Below are 27595 nucleotides of genomic sequence, written 5' to 3'. Positions count from 1 at the left end.
CCCCAAGCCTAAAATATTTATTATCTGGTCTTTTCATAAAAAGTTTGCCAATCCCTGACATAAAAGAGTTATACTATTTGTTCAGTTTAAACTGAGATGACCACTTATTGTAGTACTTATAAAGTTAGTATGTATTTTCTACCCTTTTTCAACATAACTGACCACTTCCATCTTCTTAAAATAGTTTCTCCTTTCCCTTATCCAATACCACGCTGTCTTATTTTATTTTCTAATCTCTCAGGCCTTTTCTTCTCAGCTGCTTTTGTGTACTAATTTTCCTAAATCTGACCTTTAATGTTTCAGCTTCTTGGGAGTAGGCCTCAGGTCTCCTCTGTTTTTTCACTAAATAGTCTCTCATACACTCCTGTGTCTTCAATTACCATCCATTTGCTGATGACTTACAAATATGTATCTCTAGATAGGCCTATCTTCTGAACTTTTTACTTATGTATCCAACTGTCCATGTGACATCCATTTGTCACCTAAAATGTAGTAGGCTCCAAACAGAACTCATAACATCTCCTGCAAAAACTGCTTTATCTTTAGATTTCTTCATTTCAGGAAGTGACATCTGTTGCTGATATCTATAACCTAGAATTCATCATTATAGCCAGTTATTAAGGCCTTTCAATTCTCCGTTCTAAGCATTTGATTGTTCATAGTTCTGTGCTTCAGCATTCCTAGTCCAAGCTACCTTTTTATAACCTCTGTGGTAGCTTCCTGTTGGTCTCTGCATATCTCTTCTTACATCATCCCTTAAAGTGGTTCATCAGATACCATAGCCAGAGTGATTGTTTTAAATGAAAATCAGTGGCTTCCCATTGCTTTTAGGATAAATACCAAAATTTTTTCCATGGCTTATAGAATCTACTGGAGAAACTGTCCCTTCTAGCTTAATCCTATACCATTTTTGTTTTTTTCTCTTTTTTCCAGGTACTCTGGCATTCTTTCACTTCCTAAATTCAGGGCCTTTGCATGTATTATTTCTTCTACTTGGGATGTTTTTTTTATCTCTTCTTTGTCTAGTTAATTCCTATTTTGTTTTCTCTAGACAGCCTTTCCTCACTCTCCTTCCCTCATCTTAGGGTTTTCAGGTATATGATATCATATTACTTTGTCCTAATTCTGTAATGTACTTATCACAACTGTGATTAATTGAAACTATAATTAATATAATTATTTGTTTATCCTCTCACAAAACTGTAAACTGCATAAGGGAAGGAATTATGTCTGTCTTGTTCACCATTGCACTCCCATCATCTGTCACATTTTCTGATAGTATTTGTAAAATGAAATAACAATTGAGTATATCTTCTAATTATCACAGAAGCCCTATAATTTATCATTTCTCTTTTGGAAGCTTTTAAATTCCTTGGCAAAAATTTGGTAAAAATAATGGTAATAGCTACCATTTATTGAGCGACTCCCATGTCCTTGCAATTCACCATGCTACATACTCAATCTTATTTTAACCCTTACAGCAACCCTACAGCATAGTTAGCCTTATCCTCATTTTTTAGATGGGGAAACCAAGGCTCAGAAAAGTGATTTTATTAGCCCAATGTCACACAGTTAGTAAATGACAGAGCCAATGATTCAAACCTAATTGGTCTTTCTCTAGAGGTTCTTATACTTTACCACTGTGCATTGCTGCCTTCTAACCAGATTATTACTGGGAAAACTCATGCAATTTCTAACTTTATCATAGGCCTCCAACTAATTTTCCCCCTTTTTTTACTTCTTGTAACTGAAGGGGTTAAAGTTGGTTTCTATACATACCAGCTCATATATTCATTAATAGTTTATATTCACATAATGATTGTAGAAATACATGTGTTTCTTAGATTACCAAAAATCTGTGAGATACTGAAATTTAATATTTTGGCTTGGATCTTTGAAGACATGCTCTGGAACAGCTTTGCAAAAAATTACACCTGGATTACAAATGAATTAATTCCATTGAATGTTCAAATTTTTTTCTTAATTGTCATTAATAAGGTTAGAATCTAAGATAAATTACTCACAAATTTAATTCAATAATGTAATGTTTTATATTTTCTTTACTTTAGAACATGCAATAAAACTTGAACAGATTTTTTAAGAGTCCATTTCTTAAATGAGTTTATCACATCAGAGCCACTGCTTGAAAAAGTGCAGCTTAGCTTCATTCTGTTATTACTGCATCTTTCAAGATTCTTAGAGTTTCAGCTATTTTAAATCAGTGTCATGAAGAATTAATTTTTGTCTTTTCTTTCAGCATTGACAAATTCATTTTTGTCGTGGATCATCTTATCCTCTTATAATGTTTATGAAATATAAGTAGAATTACCTATGATGTTTTGGTAGAGCTGAATGCTTTGCCCCTTTTCTTATTTGCAAGCTTTGTAGACAGTATTGTACCATAGCTGTTTTCTAAAGTTTTCTGTTTTGCTTTATAAGAATCTCATCTACTTGCTTATGCAAAAGGAGTCCATAAAGCATTTGAACTAACCCTAGTAGCATCACATTATAATTAATAATATTACTGTCATCAGGGCTTGCATAATAATAATCCATAATAATTTTCTTTCACACTTAACTACTAAACTTTGTAGCCTAATATAGTAATTTTTATTACAGGGATCAGTTTTTTTATTTGCCTCTTCAACTGTACAGGAGAACACAGACTGCTAACATAGTATTTCCTGGTTATTTTGTAGAACAAGAGGTGAGAACTAGAATTGAGGAAGGGATTTAATTTCATATAAATTTATCTGCTATTAATTCATTGCCCTACTAAATTTTTATAGTAGCTATTGAACTTTTGCAACCAGTCTTATTCTGAGTACTTTATTAAAGTATCATTCGTTACCTTCTCATATCATCTGACTCATATGAAATGGAATTTTTTGCTTATTGATTTTTTAATAAAAATTAAGTGACACCCATACACACAGAACATTGAAATTCCAGACTTGTCCATGAAAGAGAACAGTTATTGATAGATTTATAAGGCATTGCCCAAAAAAAAAAAAAAGAAAAGCTAAGTAAATTTTTTATAAAAACCCAAAAGATGAATAGTTTGAGGGGGGAGCAAAATAGACACTGTAAAATACTTCAGTTTAGTAGTTCTCTAAAATAAAGTTGTACATATATGTATAAAAAGACTGGCATTATATTTTTAAATATAGATACTAATGTTAAAAGAAGGAAATCATCAATTTTGGAGATGAAATATAACATTTTTAGGAGTTTTGTTTGGAAATTCAATAAAGATATTTTATACCTATGGAAAACCTGATTGGAACATGTTAGAGACATAGCAAGTACTGCCCATTGGAGCCAGATAGGTTGAACTCTGAGAAGATACATTCTTTTAAGTCACCACTAGAGCATCTATAATACATGAAGATAATTTAATCATTTGGACTGATGCTGGATTGTGGACCTCTTCCATATCCAACCTTGAGCATTTTAAAAAATATTCTAGGACTAATTATTTTGTTCACAAAGGCAATTTTTTATTATTGGGCTTCTGAACATAATTGAATTCTAAGAGGCTGTGAAAATGATGTAATTAGCATCTTTATTATTACAATCTCCATTTCAAGATGATTTTAGACTTTTGATAACTTTGTCTCTCCCAGTTTTTGCAGAGACTTTCTTTGCCTTACATACAGAAAAGAGCTAGTAGCAAATGAAGAATATACATACCTGCCTTTTTTTTTACCCTCTCCTAAGAAAGGAGAATTCATCCACTGCCACTGTACCTTTTTTGTTTTCTTTTTTGTCTTGCACAGAAGACTGACATCTTCCTGTGAAGGGCTTGTGGCAAACCTATCCAACTCGGGTTTCTTCCTCCTTGGGAACGATCTGATCCATCATCATCTGAAGCAGGGATCACAATCTAAGGGTCCAGGTGAGGGCAAGTCAGTCTATATGATAAGCCAGTTTCTTTTCTGGTCAGGTAAGTCCCATTCAGGCATGACCTCACTAAGCATCAGCTAGCCTTAGTTCTTTAAAGTTTTCTAGTCCCCAGAGAGAGAGACACAATTCATCTATCCATTTATTCTAAACTATTAATGATTAATCACATCATTAAAAAATTCTCTTTGCTGTATAATGTGATCATTTCAGAATACTTGCTTATCTTAAATTCCAGAAATCTTAAAAGGAGTATGTATATTTGTGGTGAGAGACAAATACTAACGTAGACAGGCATTTCTAACTACAGTTTTAGTGCTTATCTTATTTCCATTTTTATTAAACTTGTAAGAGTTTAGAGCACCTTAAAATCAGTGTAGAATGTATGATCTTGTACCCTTAAAATTTTGATAACTTTTAACTGTTTGCAGATGCTTGAAACCACAAGTAGATTCAGAGTATTAGAGCTATCGCTTGCACCAATGGTTGTCATGAAGGTTTTTGTTGGCTTGCTGTGGATTCTTTCATTTAATGTCAAAATGATTAAGGGAAGAGACAAGAATTTCTCTGTTCTTTATCTGACTTCCATATGCTAGTGATAAGAAGAAATTTGTGATTATTCCTCGGGCAAGTGGTCTAAGCTAATTGAAGTCTGGCTTTGTACCTTGATACTATCTTATAACTTGGGAGGTGAAGTAGGCTGTGGCTATGAGACTATTTTCTAGACAACTTATTTCTCAATTTTTTTTTAATTGGGGAAAAGATTCTGCCTTGTATTCTGACATTTATACTCTATCCTTCAAAATGTACTTGTGCATTACGTGGAATTTGTTTTATAGGTGACCACTTATACCATAGTAAATTAGTTGTTAATCTTTCAAAATATCACTTTGTTTCATCATGATAATGATAATGTATACATCTGATTCTGAGGAAGACAAAAGTGCTATGTATCTTGTCTCTGCCACTTGCCAACACATAGATAGGAATAAATAAAAGCCCAATTTCTCCTTTTGGCTGATTCTCCAAATGACTCATAAGTTATGAACTGAAGTTAATATGCTTCAGTGAATTTTTTACAGTAAAGAGTGACTCCTAGTCACTGGGAAGAAGACAGATTGTCTTATTCTGAAATTTTGCCAACCATGATGCTAAATAATTGTATTACCTTTTACATTGGCTTCTTGAGATTTATTGTTTTGTGTTTATTACTCAAAAATGTGTGTACTAATTTGAGCAAAAGAACTTTTCTTTGGCTGGAAAGGCAACTTTTTAAAGCATTCATTATTTAGAACTGCCTGATATTTTACCATTGGAACCTAAATAAGGTAGTTGTTTACTCAATTCTTATTAGGCAATTAAGTTAGTATAGATTTAGACAGAATTTGTTGGGTACAAATCCGTTGTTTCTATCCCCTTATGCTTGGTGTAATAAGTGTAGAAGAACAGAAATATTTATTGGATTTTTAAAAATGTTTCCAATAATATCTCTCTTGAACCGAAAAGGTATTTATTTAACTCTGCTTCAGATTCTCACTGGAAATTATTTCTGACTAGAAATAATTTTTTAAGAGGATTAGGTTTCTATATGTGCATTATATGAGTATCTAAATATATCCTAACTCAATCGTATACATAAAGTAATTTAAATATTTAGAAATCTGAATCATATTCTAAACCAAGAATGTCATATACATTAAAATGTGTATTAAATGTTAGAATCTGCATTGTAATGTACTCAGTGGGCATATTTCAAAGGTTTAGGAAGTAGCACAAATTTCCTATGATGCTCTTGGGCTGGACAATGCAACTACACTGTCAAAGGGTTATAATTTGGAAGAAATTAGCAAACTATGAATGAAACTTCATGGTTATATTTGACTGGCTTTGGAAGTGCTTATGTGTCTAAGAGTATGAGTTTTAAAGTAACCTTTTCTCTTTTCCCCCTACTTTTATCCTTTTACACTCTTACTTTTGTAACCAGCAGTATTTTAGGTAGATGTACATGTAAACTTTAGACACTTCCATATTTATAGTGAAATCATTACATTTGTTTTAGTAAATGAATGAACTAAAATTTAGAAAGTTAAAACATGAGTTTTTAGTCCTTAAAACCTCAGAGTGGGATCAGCTTTTAATTGTCTACACAAAGATTTATAGACTTGAAATACATAGATCTAGATTACCTGTGGTAGCATTTCCATTCTATACCAGTTAACATTTCAGAGACACCTGGTATGTGTAACAACAAGGGACATGCTAGCTGATTTTACTAAAAGGAAAACAAAATTAAAAGGCCAATTTGTTGTGAAATTTCATGAATTCTAAAACCAAATATGTGACTTTTAGACTCTTCCATATGTTGATAGGATTGATCTGCCTTTTCTAATACACGGACATGTTAAGTTACCTTTTAAGTAAAATATGTTGTGTTTGAAATAAAGCATAGCCTAGAGCCAGGCATTAATGGAGATGGCATTCTGAAATTGGAGGTCCCTTCCCTTATTCTCACTTCCCAGTTAGGATTCTGTTGCGTTACTATAAGAAACAGTAACATTGAAATCATGTTTTGCATTTCTTCATGTCTACTTTCTGTCCTTTGTAAGACATACGCAAAAAAAGACCAATGAATACCATTTCTTCTAAGAAGCTCTTTTAATGCATCCAAGATGCTAGAAACAATCCTTTCATACCTCCTGAGTAGTGGCAGCATGCAATTGTATAGGAAGGAATATTCTACCTAGCTTTTCTTTTGGTTCTGTCTTGCCATTAACTCATAGCAGTTTATATCCTGTTATCTCTATCATATCTTCATGTCATTGGTTAGATTGCCTGATGGCTACTAATGTCTCAAGTTAATAATCATAGAATACTTCAGAAAGGTGGTACCCACTTCATAAAATGTATCTGGTTGCTAAAATCTTATTTGGCTAAAAACAACTAAATTTAGTTGACTCTAAACTCTAAAATTGTATATTATTAGAATATGCTACTTCAAACAAACACATTATGATTTACTTTCAGTTCTGAAAATATTCAGAAGGATTTGTTATCTCTTGCAGACCTTCCTGCAACTACTAATGGGATGAACACAATATATCACTTTTATAATAGTGAGCTATTAAAGGCAAGCATAAAGCAGTCTGAAGCCCATAAGTGCTGCCAACAGCTCCTGCTTTAATGAATTCCCTTTTAGATGTCCATTAAATGCTCGTGGCAAATGTACTCATAATGGAAATGGCAAATCTAAATGGGTAGATATGAATAATCCATGGAGTTTAAATTCTGTTTATGATCATCTTCACATTTAGTTTTCAAGACAACGCAGTTTAGTTTTCATTACAGTTTGGAATAAAGAGGACAGGGAGTAATTGATTGCTTCAAGCAGATTAAAATCAATGGTTTTCTTTTCAAAGAACCAGTTCAATGCAGTAATTCCAACTTTAAACATTGATTTAGGGTACTCAACACAAAATGTTTTGTGCTGTGCGAACTTTTATATAGAAAGACTAATATTAATTTTATTTCCCTATATATCTATATAGTGAAATATAGAGGTTGTTAGTAGCATGTGCATGACTTAATAGTGATCTATATTAAGTCATTTTGATATTATTGCAGTCATATAATGAATCAATGAGATTCCCGTCATCACTGTAATACTGTTTGTAACCCATTAGCACAGAGAAATTACAGCCCATCATACATCATTACTGTGATTGAAGCTTTATTACCATATTCTCAAATTGCTTGCTTGCTATAAAACTAAATAGACACAAGACAACTATAGGTGGAGTATAGACTATGCATTATTGTGCTACAGTAATAAGGGGTTATTATACCATAATAGGGTGAAACTTATGAGGAAAATAAACTTGGCAGTAATAGAAAACTAGAGGCCCTTTTTACATTTGTTTTTATTACTTTAAAGGTCAAATATATTTGTTATGCTCAGGTTATTGTTTATATATTGCATGAATCATAGCCTCTTAATATTTTGTAAAGGTCTTCCCCCAACCCCCAACTCCAAAGTATATCCTTTCAAAGTCTGTAGCCTGATGCACTTTAAATGCTCAGTAATGGACTTGGAATCTGCATTTTGCCACTTGTGATGTTAGACAGTGCCAAGCCTGACATTTTTGAAGGTGAGTAATACCCTTTAAGCTATTTTCAGGGCTCTATACATTTTATTAACAGTGTGAATAGGCCAATAGTCTTCTGGCTCTTCATTTGAAATAAATGTATGAATGCAGCAATATCCTCAGCAGTGAAGAGAGGTGTAAAATATGGAACAACTGCCTAGGGCCTGATTGTAAAAGACTTTTGATGTTTCAAAGAGGAAAATGGAAGAAATATATTGCATCTATATTAAAGAAAAACAATCCCACGACACTGGAACTTATTAGTTAAATTGTGCATATGTTCATTTACTCACTGTTGGGTCTTGTTTATGAATTAAAACAGTGAGAGCATTATTTAGAATAATAGAAAGCCTGGTACACTGACTTTTGAGACAAGATCATTGCATGAATTCAAAGCTCTGTTAAGTATAGAGCAGCTTTCTGATATTAGCCTCATTGTGATTTGGTACCATGATGATTTAAATATCAAATAAAATAAAAACTGGAAGCTAGCATAAAATCTGTTCATGATTATACAGCATTTTACATATAAATTCTTAGCCAAAACAGTAACAACCACTTATAAAATTATAAAGGGCAACATATTCTTCCACAAGGTGACACCTTGTTCCTAAGTTATAATATTTTCTAAGCCACTTACCCATTAATCTTATGCCTATTATGATATAATTACCACCCCCGTTGTAAAGTATATTTTTTATTTATAACACATACAGTGGTTGCAGTGGTATAAACTTGAATGCTTGCTTATCAAAGTATGTCTTACCTGCAGTGAGAGGTGCTTCAAAAAAGGAGAGCTTAGAACTGGCTGAAGAGACTAGACCTAAATGATGCCTCAGCCAGCCCTAACTGGTATACCCTTAAATATAAGAAACTGTAAAACCTCCTAATTAACCAACTTCATTCCAAAGTGTATGACCATTTTGAACTACGCGAATGCTTTTGTGATTTTCTCTTGGTTCATTTCATGACTTCTTATGAGCACCTTTCATGTTAAAAACAAATGGAAGAAACAATGCAAAAGCAAAATGCCAGGAATAATAGAGAAATGCAAAGTTTAGGAAAAGATGCATTTTAAATCTTTAAAATCCTCTATGACTTTTACCTGCCTCAAAATCTTCTGGTGAAGAAAGGCAGGACATGAATATATTAAAGTGGGTGTTTTGGATTTTTTTTAATAGACAAGTAGCAATAAATTTTAAAAAATAAACAAGTGAATAAAATAAGAAAATAAACAGTGTGAAGGAGAAAATAAAATATATAGAGTATAGGAAGTACATACTAGATGGGGTTGTTAAAGCCTTTCTAATGAGATGACGTTTAAGCAAAAATCTGAATGAAGTATAGGACAAGCCATAATGGTTATCTGTGGTAAAAATATCCTAGGAACAGTGAAGGTTCTGAGATAAAAGCATATTTGGTGTGTTTGCAGAACAGCAAGGGTACTGTGGCTCAGCAGAGTAGATAAAGGGGAAAAATATAAGAAATTAAAAATTATACCTTCGTAATTTTTAAAATAAAGTGAATTTAATAACATTAAATTTTTTTTTGGTTAGGTTTTTTTTGTCTGGTTAGGTTTTTGCTATTAGATGGTTCAAAGTCAATGATGCTTCCAATAGCTTTTGTAATATACTGGAAATGACCTAGTTTTTAACTATTTAAATATTATTTTAACTTATAAACCCTATCATGTATAGCTTTTGTGGGGATCTAGGTTTTTGTTTTTGATAAGTTGTGGCAGAAAGTCTCAGGGTGTGAGCCATACACTTTCTTACATACTTTTAGTTTTTAAATGGCAGATTTTTTTTTCTGCTGGTGTAAATATGTTTTCAGTTTATTTCTTAGCACTCAGTAAAAACAAACATTATTTCATTTAGTTGCCTTTCAGAAGCATTCTAGAACTATTTAATTTCATGAAGTCTTGTTATTTTATTTATTTGGGTTGCTGACAAATGGAAATAGGTGAAATGTGCAGTTTTAGGAATCTTTAATCCTGTAAAAGGGATCCTTGACTGAAAAAAGTTTTGAGAACCAGTTGCCTTCTTCTAAGGCAAAAGACGCTGTTAGTAGCACATGCATGAGTTAATAGTGATCTGTATTAAGTCATTTTGATATTATTGCAGTCATAATCAATGACATTACTGTCATCACTATATACTGTAATGACGGCTAAGGACCCAAACGTGGTAAAACCAAAGTAGAAAGAAGACCTTAGGAAAAGCCTGAGATTCAAAGAGAGAAAAGAAGTTAAAAATGTGTAAAAGTTTAAGTTTTGAAATAGAGAAGAGGAAGCTACTGAAGAAAGAATTCTCCTACTTATGCCCTGTATTGGTTATCTACTGCTGTGTAGCAGATTACCCAAAACTTAGGTGTCTTAGCAAAAAACATTTTATTTCACATATTTATTGAGGGACAGGAATTTGGGGACAGCTTAGCTGAGTGGTTCTGACTTAAGGTCTTTCATGAGGTTTCAGTCAAGATGTTCAGATAGGGCTGAAAACTTCTCTGAAAACTTGACTGGGGTTGGAGGATCAGCTTGCAGAATGGCTCACTCTCTTGACTGTGGGCAGGAGGCCCCATCAGTTCCTTGCTGATTGTTGACAGGAGGCCTTACTTCCTTACCACATGAAACTCTCCATAAGGCTGCTTGATTGTCCTCATGGCATGAAAGCTAACTTCCCCAAAATGAATGATCTAAGAGAGGGAGCAGGAAGGAAGCCACTGTGTTTTTTATGACCTACTCTTAGAAGTAACACGTCATCACTTCTTCTATATTCTGTTGGTGAGAAGTGAGTCACTACATTCAGCTCATACTCAGAGAGAGTGAAAATTAGCTCCATCTCCTGACAGGAGAGTATCAAAGAATTTATTGTCATATCTTTAAAACAACCACACTTAATCCATACCAAAATCAGCCTAACCAATCTTAATGGAGGCTGAAACCAGTATTCTATAGTTAAGAGGAAATGTAGACATTCTTGAGCCTTCTTAGCTCACCCTCCCCAATCTTGAACATAGATTTTTTTCTTGGATTTTGATTTTCCCAGCTTTATGTGGCTATTAAGCAGTAAGATTTGAAGGATCAAATTTAGGAAGTAAGTCTGGCTAAAAGGAGCATTAGGCCTAAGAAGTAGGAGACTACAGCTCACATGTGGTCTAGCCTACTTTACTATGACTTTAATAGACAAATTTATAGCCAAAGCTCTATTTAAAAAGAATGGTATTGTCTAGTTGTGCACTTTGCCTTAACTCCCTATGGAACTTGGAATCACAATGCTGGTGACAGTTTTGAGGTTTAGGAGCCTATCTAACAGGGACCATATACATGTAATTACTAAAAACTTTATGAAACTAAGGGTTTAAATACCCCTTTTAACTGATGGATTAATAGATAGAGGAATGGAAATATACTCTGTGATTCAGGCCCTTGTGTTTTTGGCTTTTAAAAAATTTTTTTTTATTTCAGCATATTCTGGGGGTACAAATGTTTAGGTTACGTATATTGTCCTTGCCCCACCCGAGTCAGAGTTTCAAGCGTGCCCACCCCCCAGACGGTGCGTACCGCACCTATTAGGTGTATGTATACCCATCCCCTCCTCCCCTCCCATCTGCCTGACACCCAGTGAATGTTATTACTATATATGCACTTAAGTGTTGATCAGTTAATACCAATTTGATGGTGAGTACATGTGGTGCTTGTTTTTCCATTCTTGGGATACTTCACTTAGTAGAAGGGGTTCCAGCTCTATCCAGGAATACAAGAGGTACTATCTCACCTTTGTTTTTTGTGGCTGAGTAGAACTGCTTGGTATACATGTACCACATTTTATTTTATTTTATTTTTTTTTTTGAGACAGAGTCTCACTTTGTTGCCCGGGCCTAGAGTGAGTGCCGTGGCATCAGCCTAGCTCACAGCAACCTCAGACTCCTGGGCTTAAGCGATCCTACTGTCTCAGCCTCCCGAGTAGCTGGGACTACAGGCATGAGCCACCATGCCCGGCTAATTTTTTTTTGTATATATATTTTTAGTTGGCCAGATAATTTCTTTCTATTTTTAGTAGAGACGGGGGTCTCACTCTTGCTCAGGCTGGTCTCGAACTCCTGACCTCGAGCAATCCACCCGCCTCGGCCTCCCAGAGCTAGGATTACAGGCGTGAGCCACCGCGCCCGGCCTGCACATTTTGTTAATGAACTCATGTATGGATGGGCACTTGGGCTGTTTCTACATCTTTGCAATTGTGAATTGTGCTGCTATAAACATTTGAGTGCAGATGTCTTTTTTATAGAATGTCTTTTGTTCTTTTGGGTAGATGCCCAGTAATGGGATTGCTGAATCAAATGGTAGTTCTTCTTGTAGCTCTTTGAGGTATCTCCATATTGCTTTCCACAGAGGTTGTACTAGTTTGCAGTCTCACCCGCAGTGTATGAGTGCTCCTGTCTCTCCACATCCATGCCAACATTTATTGTTTTGGGACTTTTTGATAAAGGGCATTCTCACTGGAAATAAGTGATATCTCATTGTGGTTTTGATTTGCAATTCCCTGATAATTAGAGATGTTGAGCATTTTTTCATATGTTTCTTGGCCATTAGTTTATCTTCTGTTGAAAAGTTTTTGTTCATGTCCTTTGCCCACTTTTTGGTAGGGTTGTTTGATTTTTTTTCTTGCTGATTTTCCTGAGTTCTATATAAATTCTAGTTATCAGCCCTTTATCAGATGTGTAGCATGCAAATATTTTCTCCCATTCTGTAGGTTGTCTAGGCCCTTGTGGTATATAGGAGGATGCCAGAGTTGTAATCATTGTTTCCCTATCATAGGAAGCATATTATATAGAGAGAGCTTGATGTTACTTGGCCTCTAGGATACCAACTATTAACAACAATGTGTATATGTTGTTCAGGTTGAAAAGAAAAAATTACCAATTCTTTGTTACTATAGGTGGGCACACATGTAGAAGAGCAATAGCTAAGAGCAGTGTTACAAGGATAAGGGCTTATTCCCCAACATGTTATTATGAGAGTTTTCAAACATATGGAAAAGTTGAAAGAACTGTATAATAAACATCCATGTATCTACCACCTTAATTCTATAATTAAAATTTTGCTATATTTACATTATTACATATCTTTCCATACAAAAATTCAAAGCTGTAGGAAATTACAGATGAGGAAACTATGCTGCAGTACTTGTGTTTATTAGTGATAGTCCTAGTAAAAATCTCTGTAGTATTGAAAATCACTGTATATAGCTTTGGAGTCTATTATGTGATTATTATTCATTAGCATAGTTCATCAAAAGTCTAGATATTTGCAGTGGCATTCATAGGGTCTTATAATTTCTTGTACCTCCATAGTTCATGACATGTGAAACAATTGTGTAGTTGAAAGAGCCATATCACTTGGAGTCAGAAAGCTATGTTTTATGTCCTAGCCATCTCTTAAAAGCTTCATGACCATAAAGGGAGTGTGAGTGAAGGATATATAGGAATTCTTTTTAACTATTTTTGCAATTATTCTGTAAGTTTGAAATTAATTGAAGATAAAACAGAAAATAAATAGCTTTGTTACCTCTCTGACCCATAGCAGACTTAGTGCATATCTGAGATTAGAGATACCTACTAATAATACCAGAGGGATACTGAAAGGCTAAAGTAAGAATGTAGATACATGTATCTCTCTCACTTTTCAGGCCTGTTATAGGTACTCAGTAATTTTCATGCATGGTTAAATGGGTACTATGTGTTCACTGAGAGTGGCATATGATCTTGTAAGCAAATCCTTAATCTTGGGCAGCTGGGTGACTTTGAGCCATTGACTAAGTCCGATCATGCCTTACTTTCTGCTACAGTGATATGAAATAGTGGTAAATATTCAATGTCTAAAGACATTTAACTTATCTCGTAGAAAGCTACTATAAAAATTCAAGGTCGTGTTATGTAATATTTTTTAAGCAATGAGCCATTTCAATATCTGATGTAACTCATTTGCTTTATTTATATTGTAATTCCTCTTTTTTTTTTTGAACCATCACTAGGTGCAAAACAACAAATCTCCCAAAACAAATAAAGAAACCAAGCTACCACTACCCCTTCATAATTTAACTTGTGATAAAATGCAAGTTATGGACCTACTTATTGAAGGAGGTCCTATATATCCTAGTTGAAATCAGTTTTTGAAGTAAGGTCATGCATTGCTTAACAATGGGGAGATGTTCTGAGAAATGCACTGTTAGGCAATTTGTCATTGTGCAAATATTGTACAGTATACTTACACAAATCAAGATGGTATATCCTACTACACTCCTAGGCTATATAGTATAGCCCATTGCTTCTAGACTATAAACCTATATAGCATTTTACTATACTGAATACTGTAGGCAACTGTAACACAACTGTAGGTATTTGTGTATCTAAACATAGAAAAGGTACAGTAGAAATACAATATGAAAATATAAAAAATAATACACCTATATAGGACATTTACCATGAATGGAGCTTGGAGGACTGGAAGTTGCTCTGGGTGAGTCAGTGAGTGGTGAGTGAATGCGAAGGCCTAGGACGTTACTATATACTATGGTAGATTGTACACTTAGGCTGTACTAAGTTTATAAAAAACACTTTCCTTTCTCAATAATAAATTAGTCTTGCTTACTATATCTTTTTTACTTTATAAATTTTAATTTTTTTAACTTTTTTACTCTTTTATAACAATTAGCTTAAAACACAAACACTGGAAAGCTGCTCAAAAATATTCTTTAATTCTTATTCTGTAAGATTTTGCTATTAAGTTTTTTTGCTTCCCCTCCCCTTTCTAAACTTTTCTGTTAAAAACCAAGACAAAAACACATTAACCATTAGCCTACCCCTGCATAGGGTCAGGATCATCAAAGTATCACTAGGCGTTAGGAATTTTTCAGCTCCATTATAATTTTAAGGACCATTGTATATGCAGTGCATTGTTGACTGAAATGTTGCTATGTAGCACATGGCTGTACATCATTACAGGCAGATGCTACACTTAAATACATTTGTTGTTTTCAGTGTTAATAAAATATTTGTAGTGAAAGAGATGATTAATTAATGCTGGTGAGTTGTTTTCATCAAAGAGGAATTTTCCCTTTGCTAATATCTTGAGGTTGATCAGGAACATCAAGAATAGATTTTATTACAGTAACAGTCATATGTGAATCATCTTTGTATTAAAAGGTTCTAACTAGTGTCCTTTTTGCTTTGCTTTTCTTAATTATAACTGTAAATCAAAAACAATGTAAAACTATAGTAGGCCAAATGTTTTCTAAGAACCATTTAATGATTGTAATAACCCACTCTAGAGGGGGCATCATCTTTTTGCCAGGAAAACCAAGTTTACAGAAAAAGTCTTACTCTTAAATTTGTGCTTTATACAAAGGGAGTATATATTATAGATATTTGGAGAAGTAGTTATATAAAATCTTTGCTGCACTGTTTTTAAAAGGATAATTTGGTTAAAATAAATAAATAATAATGTACTTAATGGGCACAAAAGTGGATGATATGGGATGACTTCAGAGAAAAGAGTTGATATTATATATTGACTGATGACTGCTTTCCTGTACTTAATGTTAAACAGCTTATACTATGCAAATATTAACCTCTATCAAGTAACTGAATATTTTTATATAGATGTTCCTGTAATTACTTGTGTAATAAGTAATTCTTTTTGAGGCAAATATGTAAAATGCAGTATTCTTTTTAAAAAAATAAACCTGGGTCATTCTTATTTTTACTTAAAATATTTTATTCCAAAGATTCCAGTAATATATATAGAATAAAATAGTGGTTTCAAACTGGTTTCCAACCTGCAGAACTGTTTGTTCAAATGAAATTTTACACAGAACTAAATGGCTCTGACTGAAATGAGGATACAGGGTTGTAGGGAACCAGATAATCCAATGGTTCAGTCCTTACTCTCTCTATGGTGCCCCTGAGGTATCTCTCTGGCATCCTAAGCTTCATAGGAATGCCTTTTGAGTGCTGTGGATATATGTAGGAATTTATAACTCATAGGCCATATACTATTCATTTGGCTATTAGATGACATTGCCTCCATGTCACTGTTAGATCACATAGGCTAGCCAGGAGTGAGTACAGTTATTCAACAGGAATTATTTATTAAATAATTCAACAGAATTATTTATTACATATAAAAATTATTGTTAGACAACACATTGTCTAATCAACACTGATAATTAGTTATGTAATATAGGGTCAGATACTTCCAATTCCCGAATTTCTTTTTAGGTATGTAATGAGAGGGAGTTGGACTAGGTCAAATCAAAAGCTCCTAACACCTACTATTCTGTCATTCTGATAGTAAATACTTATTGACCTTCAATGGAGAGTCTGAAACTTTCCTGTTATGAGGTGGAGAAAAAAGTCTTAAGCTGTGTTCATAACTCTGAGAGATTTAAACTCAGATTAGTAAAACAAAACTATCTAACATAAACTGTTAGAAAGAATCTATTTACAAAGTATTAATAACTATTTTGGACTATAAGACCTAAACTTATCAAGAGGAAAATGCATATAGAAAAGATCTATTTTTAAATTCTTACATTAAAAAAAAGTCTTTGTTTGAGATTTCATCTGATTTGGTGGATTAGCAAATTATACATTTATGTATTTCCCACTAGGAACAAGAAATCAGTCCTGTTGCACTATTATGATATGAGCTTCTAAGCAGATGTAGAAAGGTGTTAATTATTATATTTTCTTTCTCTTGCTGTCTATAAACATTAATACATATATTACATTTCAATTTTGATGCCTCCTGTGAGATCTATATTCTTAGAAATAGAACTAGAAATCTGGATTTTTAGGCTCTACCAGATCATGTAAATTCAGTTGGCATATGGCTTGAACATTAAGATTAAAGTGATAAATTTTTCTTAATTGTTTATGAGTACAAATTAATTTTTCCTAAGGCTATTGTTAAAATAAATTTTAATGTAACATTAAGATTACATATTAATAGATATATTTCAGCATATTAAAGAAATATTTTTGTAATGATTTTATGTTGAAATTTTATCAGACTTTATTAGCAATTTTAATTCACTAAGGCTTATTTTCCCTTTTGTAATAATAATACTTCGAAACCATTATAAAATTTGTAGAGAATTTTATATTTATTTGATATTTGACCTAAATACCTGAATTGGTTTTGCTTTGCTCACAAAGGTAAAGAGAATTACAAATTTACTCATAATAAAAGTATTAGAGAAACTGTCAATAAATTTACTGTTATAATTGAATCATATGATATCTAAATTGTTGATAATATGATCTGCTCGTTAAACAATAGTGTCTGGAGAAAATGATGGATTAATTGACTGATGGCTAAAGTTTCCCTCAAATATAATGGTTTACCCAGTTTGATTTGATTTGTGTAAAATAACTTTCTCTAATAAACAATTTGCTCAGAGGCAATGGAAGAAATGAATGGTTATCAAACCAAACTTAATTAGTCTATCCTAGATTGATATTACTTGGGGAGTCTTCATTTTAATTGTGGAGTGCTAGATACAAAGAGTTTGGTTCATTATTTTTTCCTGTATAAACACTATTGTGTAACTACCTATGGAATAATAACATGTGAATTCATTTTAATAAATGCTTGTAAAGTGAATTAGCTAATTATGCCAGGCTAAAAATGATTCCTTTAATTATTTTGGATATTTAACTGGTACTTCAATTTTATTATTGTTCGTCTGTAAATGTGATTTGTATTAGCTCTGCCAAACTAATTATAATGTATAACTTAAACAATTTGAACAGTTTTGTAATGCTTATATTGTTCTCTTGTGCAAGAGAAAACATTATTTCTAGTTTGCATGAAGATAAAGATTTGACACAAATTTAGACCAAAAGGATGGCAATATATGCATAAATAGAAAAGAAGAAACCTCTCAATATCTCATGTAGTGCTTTACATAATTATACATATGAGAAGAATGACAGATTTTATTCAGGAGAAGATAAAACCAGTGACTCGTTAGTTCATCTTAAGATGTGATATAGCATAGGAGATTTGATTAATTCTTACATTACAAGCTGAAAAGGAGAATTGTCTTTATGCCCTTTCTATGGGTAAAAACTCTGTCCTCATTCTGAAATAGAAAGATTTATATTAATAATGCATTGTGCATGTCAAAAACAATATGCTTCTTAATCACTTTTACTTAGCAGATTAATTCTAATTGTCTTTGAATCAGAAATAAAGAAGAACAAAGGCTATAGTAATAAAAAATATAGCATCCTAATTTAGGCTTTCTGGGAGAAAAGTAAAGTAGCCTCTAGGAGAGTATGCAACCTAAAACATTCTTCTTCTTTTTTTAATTGATATATAGTAAAGTTCACTTTTTAATTTTTTTTGATGTACAGTTCTGAGTTTTAACCCAAGTATGTATTCATGTAACCACTGCCATAATCAGGATACAGAATAGTTTCATCACCTAAAAAAATAACCTCCCACATGCTCTCTCACCCTCCCTTTATCCTTAACCCCTGGCAACCACTGATCTGTTTTCATTCACTATAGTTTTGCCTTTTTCCAGAATGTCATGTAAGTGGAATCATATAAACCTTTTGAAACTGGTTTCTTTCACTCAACATAATGCCTTTTAGATTCATCCATGTTTTATTAATAATACAATATAATTTGTTTCCTGTCTTCCCCTCCCCAAATTGAATATAGCAACATTAATATCAGTTTTTGAAGTTAATGTAAATGATCTGCCCTATATGGAAATTTAGTTCCTCCTTCAGAATATCCCCATCATAATTACAACTTGATTTTCCCCCTGTTCACACCTACAGTTCTGCCTGTTTAATGGCTACATTGTAATTTGATGGATGTTCCATACTGTTCAACCTGTGTCTAACATAGGTGCTTGGATTTTTAAAACATATTATTACATTCAGTGCTGAAATGAGCATATTTGTACGTATCTGTTCTGTAAGTATATCTACCTAGAAATGAGATTGCTGGGTGAAAAAAAAACACACAAAAAAATTGTGGATGTTTGCAATTTGAGTTCCAAAAAGATTGAACCAGTTTGAACCTCACTGTTACTTTGCCATCAATGTCCACCTTTATAATCTTTGCAAGTCTAGTAATTGAAAGTGTCTTACTTTTATTTTAATTTGCATTTCGTGAAATATTAGGGCATTTGAACTGAATTTTGTTGAAATATTAGTACTCTCCAATTTGATTTCTATTTCAACACAATCTTAATTTTTTATAAATCCCAACAAGGTTTTTTGTTTGATTAGTTTTTTGTTTTTGTTGTTATTTTTACCATTTTAATAGGATTGTAGGGCATCTCATTGTAGTTTTAATTTGCATTTTCTTAATGGGTAGTGATGTTGAACATGTTTTCATGTACTTAATTGCCCTCCATATGTCCTCTTTGGAAAAGTATTTGTTTGAGTCTTTTGTCCATTTAAAAATTACGTCATTTGGTTTTTAGCTACTGAATTTTGAGAATACTTTATAGATTTTGAACACAAGTTCTTTGTTGGATATGTGATTTGCAAATGTTTTCTCTAAATATGTAGTTTGTCTTTTCATTTTCTTACCAGTGGCCATTAAAGAGCAAAAGTTTTTTATATTGATCAAGTCTAATTTATCAGTGTTTTTCTTCTATGAATCATGCTTTTGATGTGATGACTGAGAAATCTTTGCCTAATTCCAGGTCACAAATATTTTTTCCTAAAAGTAGTATAGTTTTACATATCTTTTTGAAAACATCCTTTTTCCATCCTTTTCTTTATCCTAACCTGTATCTTTACATTTAATCTTTATTTCTGATAGCATACCATTGGGTCTTGTCTTTTAATCTATTCACACAATCTTTTAATTGGTGTATTTAGACCATTTGCATTTAATTATTATTGATGTTTAGATTTAGGTCGGCCCTTTTCCTATTTATTTTTTATTTGTTCCCTCTGTATTTAATTTGTTTCTTCTTTCTGGCCACATTTTATGGTATTTAAACATTTGTAGTATTCCATTTTATTTTATCTCTTGAGTTTTTTACTATTTATCTTCAAAAGGATTTTTTCATGGTTACTCTAGAAATTATACATATTTAACTTTTCACAGTCTATGTAGATTAATATTTTACCATTTAAAGTAGAATGTAAGTCCTTTTATTCTCTACTCTTTGTATTGTAGTTACATTATCTATTACATACATTGGAAATAACTACATTACTAACATATATAATGTATTACACACACTTTTACGTACACTGAAAACCCCTCATATAATAACTTTTGCTTTTAACTATAATACATATTTTACACAGTGTAATGGAAAAATAATGTTCTGTTATATATATCCAGATACCCTTTTTCTTTCTATTCCTTCATTCCTGATGTTCCAAGTTTTCCTCTCTTACCCTTCTGTCTCAAGAACTTCCCTTAGCATTTCTTATAGAGCAGGTCCACTGACAATGAATTTTCTTAGTTCTCCTTTATCTGAGAATGCCATTATTTTACCTTTATTCTCTGATTATAGAGTTCTGACTTTACAGTTCTTTTTTTTTTTTAAAGCAGTTTAAAAATGTTCTGCTTTCATCTGACAGTGTGGTTTCTGATAAAAATTCCACATTCATTCGAATTGTTTTTCCCCTCTGTTATGTGCTGTTTTCCTTGGGCTGCTTTAAAGATTTTTTTTCTTGGCCTTTAATTTTCAGCAAGCCAGTTATAATTGTCTGGGCTTGGATTTTTTTATGTTTATCCCTCATAAGCCTGTAAGTGTATGTCTTTTGCCAAATTTGAGAATTTGTTAGCCATTATTTTTTTCTTTTGTAGTGTAGTGAAATTTCCATGACATACAATTAAGCATTTTAAAATGTACAAATCAGTGGCATTTAGCATATTTACCAGCTCACTCTAGTTTGAAAACTTTTTTATCATCTCAGAGAAACATTACCCATTAAGAATCTGTCTATTCTCTCCTTCCCCTATCCCTTGGATATAGCACTAATCTACTTTCTTTTCATATGGATTTGCATATTCTGCATATTTTATATTAAAGGAATCAGAATATGTGAGCTTTTGTGTCTGGCCATTTTTACTTAGCAATAATGTTTTCAAGGTTCATTCAAGTTGTAACATATATCAGTGCTTAATTCCTTTTTATGGCTGAATAATATTTCATTTCATGGATATAATGCATTTTGTTTGTCTTTTCCTCAGTTGGATGTACATTTGGGTTGATTTTACCTTTTGGCTATCATGGGTAATGGTGCTATAAATATTCATGTACAAGTTTCTGTATGGACATGCATTTTCATTTCTCTTTATTATATACATAGAAGTGGAATTGTTAAGTCATATGGTAATTCTTTAACTGTTTGAATTGCTGCCAAACTGTTTTCCATGAGCTGTACCATTTCACATTCCCACCAGCAGTGTGTACAAGGGTTTCTATTTCTCCACATCCTTGTTAACACTTGTTTCCTGGGTTATTTTGTTGTTGTTCTTTTATATTACTAATATTATAGTCATCCTAGTAGGTGTGAAGTGATAGGTCATTGTGGTTTTGATTTGTATTTTCTTAATGACAGATGATGTTGAACAGCATGTACTTGTTGGCCATTTGTATATATTCTTTCAAAGAGTATCTATTCAAATCATTTGTCCATTTTTAAATTGAGTTGTTAAATTTTTCTTGTTAAGTAGTAAGTGTTTATATATTCAGGATACAAGCCCCCTTATTAAATATATGGTTTGAAAATATTTTCCCCCTTTTCACTTTTTTGATGATATCCTTTGAAGCACAAAAGTCTTTAATTTTGATGAAGTCCGTTTTATCTATTTGTTCTTTTGTTGCTTGTGGTTTTGGTGTCAAACCTAAGAACTCATTGCCAAATCTGAGGTCTTGAATATTCACTCCTGTTTTCTTCTAATATTTTATAGTTTTACTTCTTATATTTTGTATATGGTGTGAGATATAGGATCTAGTATCGTTCATTCGCATATGATTATCCAGTTATCCCAGCACCATTTGTTGAAGATATTGTTCTTTCCCTATGGAATGTCTTAGCACCATCGTAAAAAAATCATCTGTCCAGAGATTTTGGAATTTTTCCAGGACTCTCAACTCTGTCTATTCTTACACAAGTATCACATTGTTTTGATTACTGTGGCTTTGCAGTAAGTTCTGAAACCAGGAAGTGTGATATGTCCCACTTTGTTTTTCAGTATTGTTTTGGGTATTCAGGACCCTTTCTGATTACAAATGAATTTGAAAATCATCTTTTTTACATTTCTACAAAAAAAATTTTTAAGGCCATTGGATTTTGATAGGGATTGTATTAAATCTGTAGATCATTTGGGGAGTATTGCCATCTTAACAGTATTAAGTATTCTAATCCATGAATATGGAATATCTTCATTTAATGAGATCTTCTTCAATTTCTTTCAGCAATATCTTAGAATTTTCAATGGACCAAGTCCTTTACCTCCTTGGTTAAATTTCTTCCTAGATATTTTATTCTTTTATTAGTAAATACTATTATAAATGGAATTGGTTTTTTAAATTTCCTTTTAGGATTATTTATTGCTATTGTATAGACACTAGCATTTTTGTTTATTAATCCTTTACCGTGCAACTTTGCTGAACCCACTTATTAGCCCCCAAAAATTTCGAGGATTATCTATATATAGAATAATGTCAACTGGAAATTGAAATAGTCTTTTTTTTTTTCTTTGCAATTTGGATGGCTTTTATTTCTTTTGTTTTATTTTCTTTTCTTTGTGGGTTTTTTTTTTTGGGGGGGGGGGAGTATAATTGCTCTAGCTAGGAATTCTAGTACAATGTTGAATAGATGTGGTGAAAGTGAGCATCATTGTCTTGTTCCTAATCAGGGGGAGGGCATTCACCACCATTGAGTATAATGTTTGCCATTTTATTCTTCAAATTCTGTCAGTGTTTGCTTCCTGTATATGTATGCGTGTTTGGTGCATATATGTTTATAACTGTTAAATAATCTTATTGAAATGACCCTTTTATCAATATATGATATCTTTCTTGGTCTCTTGTAACAAGAGTTTTTTATTTAAAATCTATTTTGCCTGATATTTGAATAGCCACCCTATCTTTTAATTACTATTTTTGTGGAAAATCTTTTTCCATTGTTTAACATTCAACCTGTTTGTGTCTTTGGGTCTAAAGTGAGTCTCTTATAAGGAGCATATAGGTGAATCATAGGTTTTTTGTTTGTTTGTTGGTGGACATTTTTTAATGTACTGAGGATCATTATAAATTTCATGGCAGCCCAGGAAGATTGACTTTCCTATCGATAGTAGGTAGAAGAAACTGTGGTTGGCTTTGTAGGCACTGGAGAGAAAAGGAACGCAAGTGTTGGATGCCACATACAGCCCATTTCCTTACAAGTGAAGCTATCATGTCTGAGCCCTAGAATCAGCTGTTTCTCCTAGAAGCCTTGGTTCCTTTCAGTGAAGATCAAGGTGTGCATGCTAGGTTTGCTCCTTGGTACTGTGGCATTTGCTGCTTGTTCTTTTCAGTAAAGAGAGCTAGGAAATCTATCTATTTGCATACACATACATGCCAATAGACACATATACATATATACATATATGTGTCTGTGTACATAAACATTCACGTGTGTGTGTATATATGTCTCAGAAATGAGTTCACACTAATGCTTCCAGTTCCAGTCCACTCACAGAGGGTTCTTTCTTGCATCCCAGTATTTCATATTTGTATGTCCCTTAATCCACACTGAGAACTTTCGGAAACATTAATATATTTCCTTATTTGTTCAATTCTTTAGTATGCCTAAAAATAGTTTGAAAATTCCTTTCCAATGCCATTGCAATAAAACTACTGAAAAGAGTGTGGAATCTGTTCACAATTCTCCCTCTCCCTCTACCCTAAGAATGAGGACAGATAGACAAATAATCTGTTTATAAATTACTTTAGATTAGTTGTTTCTTCCTCCCTACGTTTCTCCCCTTTAGTGTGGCTATGGTGGTCATTTGACATACAATTATGTCAAATGTTCATATGTTTCAGTTTAGTTTCAATTTTAGTACCTCCTTCTCATTCTTACTGATATAATTATATTTTTGGAAAATGTAGAATATTAACATGCTTTTAAAAGTCACATTATACAAAAAGGTATAATCAGAGATGTGTCATTTCTTCCTGTATTCCTGTTATCCAATTTCCCCGGCCCCTTGCAGGCAACTAACTGGATTGTTTTCTGGCTTACGCTTCCTGTGGTCCTTTTTTATAATGATAAAAGCTATATGTATTTTGGTTTTTTTTTTCCCTTTCATACTCAAAAGTTAGTGCTTGCTTACATGTGCACTCTTTCTCATTTAATTGTATAATATCTCCTGGAAACCATTCCATGTCTATACAAAGAGCTCTTCCTTATTCTGTTTTATGGCTGCAAAGTACTCCATTTTGTGTCTATATCATAGTTTATTCAACCGATCTCCAATGCTTTGCAAATAATATTCTATGAATAACTTTGTGATTAAGTGCCTTCATATTGTTGGACGTATGTGTTTGGGATAAATTCACACAGAGATTTCTGTGTTGAGATTTAGTTATTTATAATTGGTTAGATGTAGACAAATTCCCCTTCATAGGATGTCTTAGTCCATTTGTGTTGCTATAAAGGAATACCTTAGGCTGTTTAATTTATAAAGAAAAGAGGTTTATTTGGTTCGCAGTTCTGTAGGCTGTACAAGAAGCATGGCACCAACATCTGCTTCTGTTGAGGGTCTCATACTGCTTCCACTCCTGGTGGAAGGATAAGGGGAAGTGAAGGGAAGGTGGCGTGGAGAGATCACACGGGAAGAGCAGAAGCAAGGGAGAGGGGAGGGAGGTGCCAGACTCTTAAACAAGGAGATTCGGCAGTAACTAATAGAGTGAGAACTCACTCACTTACCAAGAGAATGGCACTAAACCATTCATAAGGGGTCTGCCTCTATGACCCAGACACCTCCCACCAGGCCGTACGTCCAACATAGTGGATCAAATTTCAAAATAATGGTTGGCAAATCCAAACAAACCATATCCAAACCATAGCATAGAGGTTGTAACATTTTCCACATCTGTCAGCAATCTATGGAATTACCTGTTTCTCCACTATCTCACCAACAGAACATAGTGTCAGACTTTTGAATTTTTGTCAATTTAATGGATGAAAAATGGAATTTTATTGTAGTTTTAATTTGCATTGATTTTCTATATGAATGAAATTGCATATCTTTTCATCAAGGCAATTTTAATATCTCTTTTTGAGTTGTTCAAGTCTGTGCCTGTTTTTTCTATAGGATTTCTATAGGTTGTTTTTCCTTTCCTCAATTTTAAAAAGTACTCAATAATCCTTTATCTGTGATGTATGCTCTGACATTTTTCTCAATTTATAAGTTGTCTTTGACTTTGTGAATTTTTTTTTTTTGGATGTGGAAGTTTTTTATGTAGTCAAAGATACCAACCTTTTTTTTTAATTGCATCTGAGATTTTAGGCGTAGTTAGAAAGGCTTTTCTTACACGTGGGTTTTAGAAGAATTCACTAATGTTTTCTTTTAATGTTTGTACACTTTTAGTTTTTATATTTAGATCTCTGATGCATTTGGAGTTTATTCTTAGGTTGGAAGGAATAGGTCTACTTTTATCTTTCTCAAGTGGCTATCCAGTAGTCCCTACACTACATATTAAACATAACATCTTTGAGTGATTTGAGATACTACTTTTATCATATACTATATTTTTATATGTAGTTGTATCTAATTCTGAAGGTCTTATTTTATTCCATTGATTCAATGGCTTATTCTTATGCCAGTACCATACTGTTTAATGAAAGAGCTTTGTCACACATTTTTATACCTTGGAGTAGTTCTTATCCTGCCCCCTTTCCCACTTTTCACAGGTCTTTATACTCTAATTTCTTAGCTATTCTTGTGTTTATTTTTTATTTTTAATAAAACTAATTTTTTCTAAGAATGTAATACATTGTTATTAATCATATTCACCACATTGTACAATAGATCTCTTGAACTTTTTCCTCCTACCAACTGATATTTTGTATCCTTTGACCAATACCTCCCCAGCATGACCCCCTTCCTCCAGCTTTCAGTAACCACCATTCTACTCTCTACTTCTGTGAGTTCAATTTTTAGATTACATATGTAAAAGAGATTATACAGTATTTGTCTTTCTGTGCCTAGTTTATTTCACTTTACATAATGTCCTCTGGATTCATCCATATTGTTGCAAGTGATAGGATTTCCTTCCTTTTTAAGGCTGAATAATAGCCCCTTGTGCATATATGTATATACACACATTTTTTTATTCATTCATCTATTGATGGACACTTAGGTTGATTCTAGCTTTGCTAGTTTGAATAATGCTGCAATAAACATGGGAGTTTAGCTATCTCTTGAACATAATGATTTTATTTCCTTTGGATAGATACTCAGTAGTGAGATTGCTGTATCATATGGTAGTTCTATTTTTAATTTTTTGAGGAGCCTCCATACTGTTTTTCATAATGGCTCCACTGTTTTTCATAATGGCTATACTAATTAACATTCCCGTTGATGGTGTGCAAATGTTACCAGATTTGGGGAAAAAAAGAGAAAAAAAGAAAAAAGGAAAAGGGAGCCCTTCACTAGTAAACCTGCCATACAAGAAATGCTAAAGGAAGTCCTTCAGACTGAAATGAAAGGACACTACACTGTAACTCAAAGCCATGTCAAGAAACTTTTTAGAAAATTCATTCTGCCAATTTGTCTTTTAATTGGTGAGTTTAATCTATTTCATGAGAAGTAAAGTTATTTAAAGTTATTACCAATAATGAGCCGCTTAGTTCTGCCATTTTATTGTTTGTTTTCTATATATTTTATATCTTTTTTTTCCTTGATTACTTCCATACTGCCTTCTTATTTGATTGTTTTTTTTTCCAGTGCTAATTTTGATTCTTCCTTTAAATCTTTCTTTGTAAATTTGTTAAGTTTTTTTCTCAGTGGTTGCCATGGAGATTATATTTAGTATCCTGAATTTATAACAGTCTAATTTGAGTTGATACTAAGTTAACTATAATGCTGTACATTAACTCTGCTCCTGTCCAGCTCTGTCCCCTCTTCACATTGTTATTGTCACAAATTACAGCTATATACATTGTGTTCTTATTAACATAAATTTACGATTATTGTTTTAGGTATTGTCTTTTAAATCATATTGGAAACAGAAAAAAGAGTTACAAACCAAAACTACAATAATATTAGCTTTTATTATACCTATGTACTTACCTTTACCAGAAATCTCTATTTTCTTTGTATAGCTTTGAGTTACATTGTAATGTGCTTTCATTTGAAAGTGAAGGACTTTAGCATTTCTTGTAGGGCAAATCTACTAGTGATGGACTACCTTAGCTTGTTTTTTTAAAAAAAAATCTGGAAATGTCTTAATTTTTTCTTTATTTTCAAAGGAGAATTTTGCTAAATTTAGAATTCTGAG

The 27595-nt window shown here is 32.7% G+C and overlaps 1 protein-coding gene across 3 annotated transcripts in view; it reads left to right on the top strand.

Moving 5' to 3' along the window:
• Positions 1-27595, top strand: part of RANBP17 (RAN binding protein 17) — a 250922-nt gene that overhangs the window by 113118 nt on the left and 110209 nt on the right. For 2 of the 3 annotated variants that reach the window (XM_045551187.1, XM_045551188.1), the window contains exon 15: positions 3780-3898. The exons of the other annotated variant lie outside the window; for it this stretch is intronic. In XM_045551187.1, coding sequence (XP_045407143.1) covers positions 3780-3800 — 21 coding nt within the window. In that variant the 3' untranslated portion in view covers positions 3801-3898. The remainder of the gene's footprint in view (positions 1-3779; positions 3899-27595) is intronic. 3 annotated transcript variants of the gene reach the window in all.

The sequence above is a fragment of the Lemur catta genome, chromosome 5 (assembly GCF_020740605.2).
Source record: "Lemur catta isolate mLemCat1 chromosome 5, mLemCat1.pri, whole genome shotgun sequence".
Taxonomy (NCBI): domain Eukaryota; kingdom Metazoa; phylum Chordata; class Mammalia; order Primates; family Lemuridae; genus Lemur; species Lemur catta.
The sequence above is the reverse complement of the archived record's forward strand: the minus strand, read 5'-3'. Positions and strand labels throughout refer to the sequence as shown.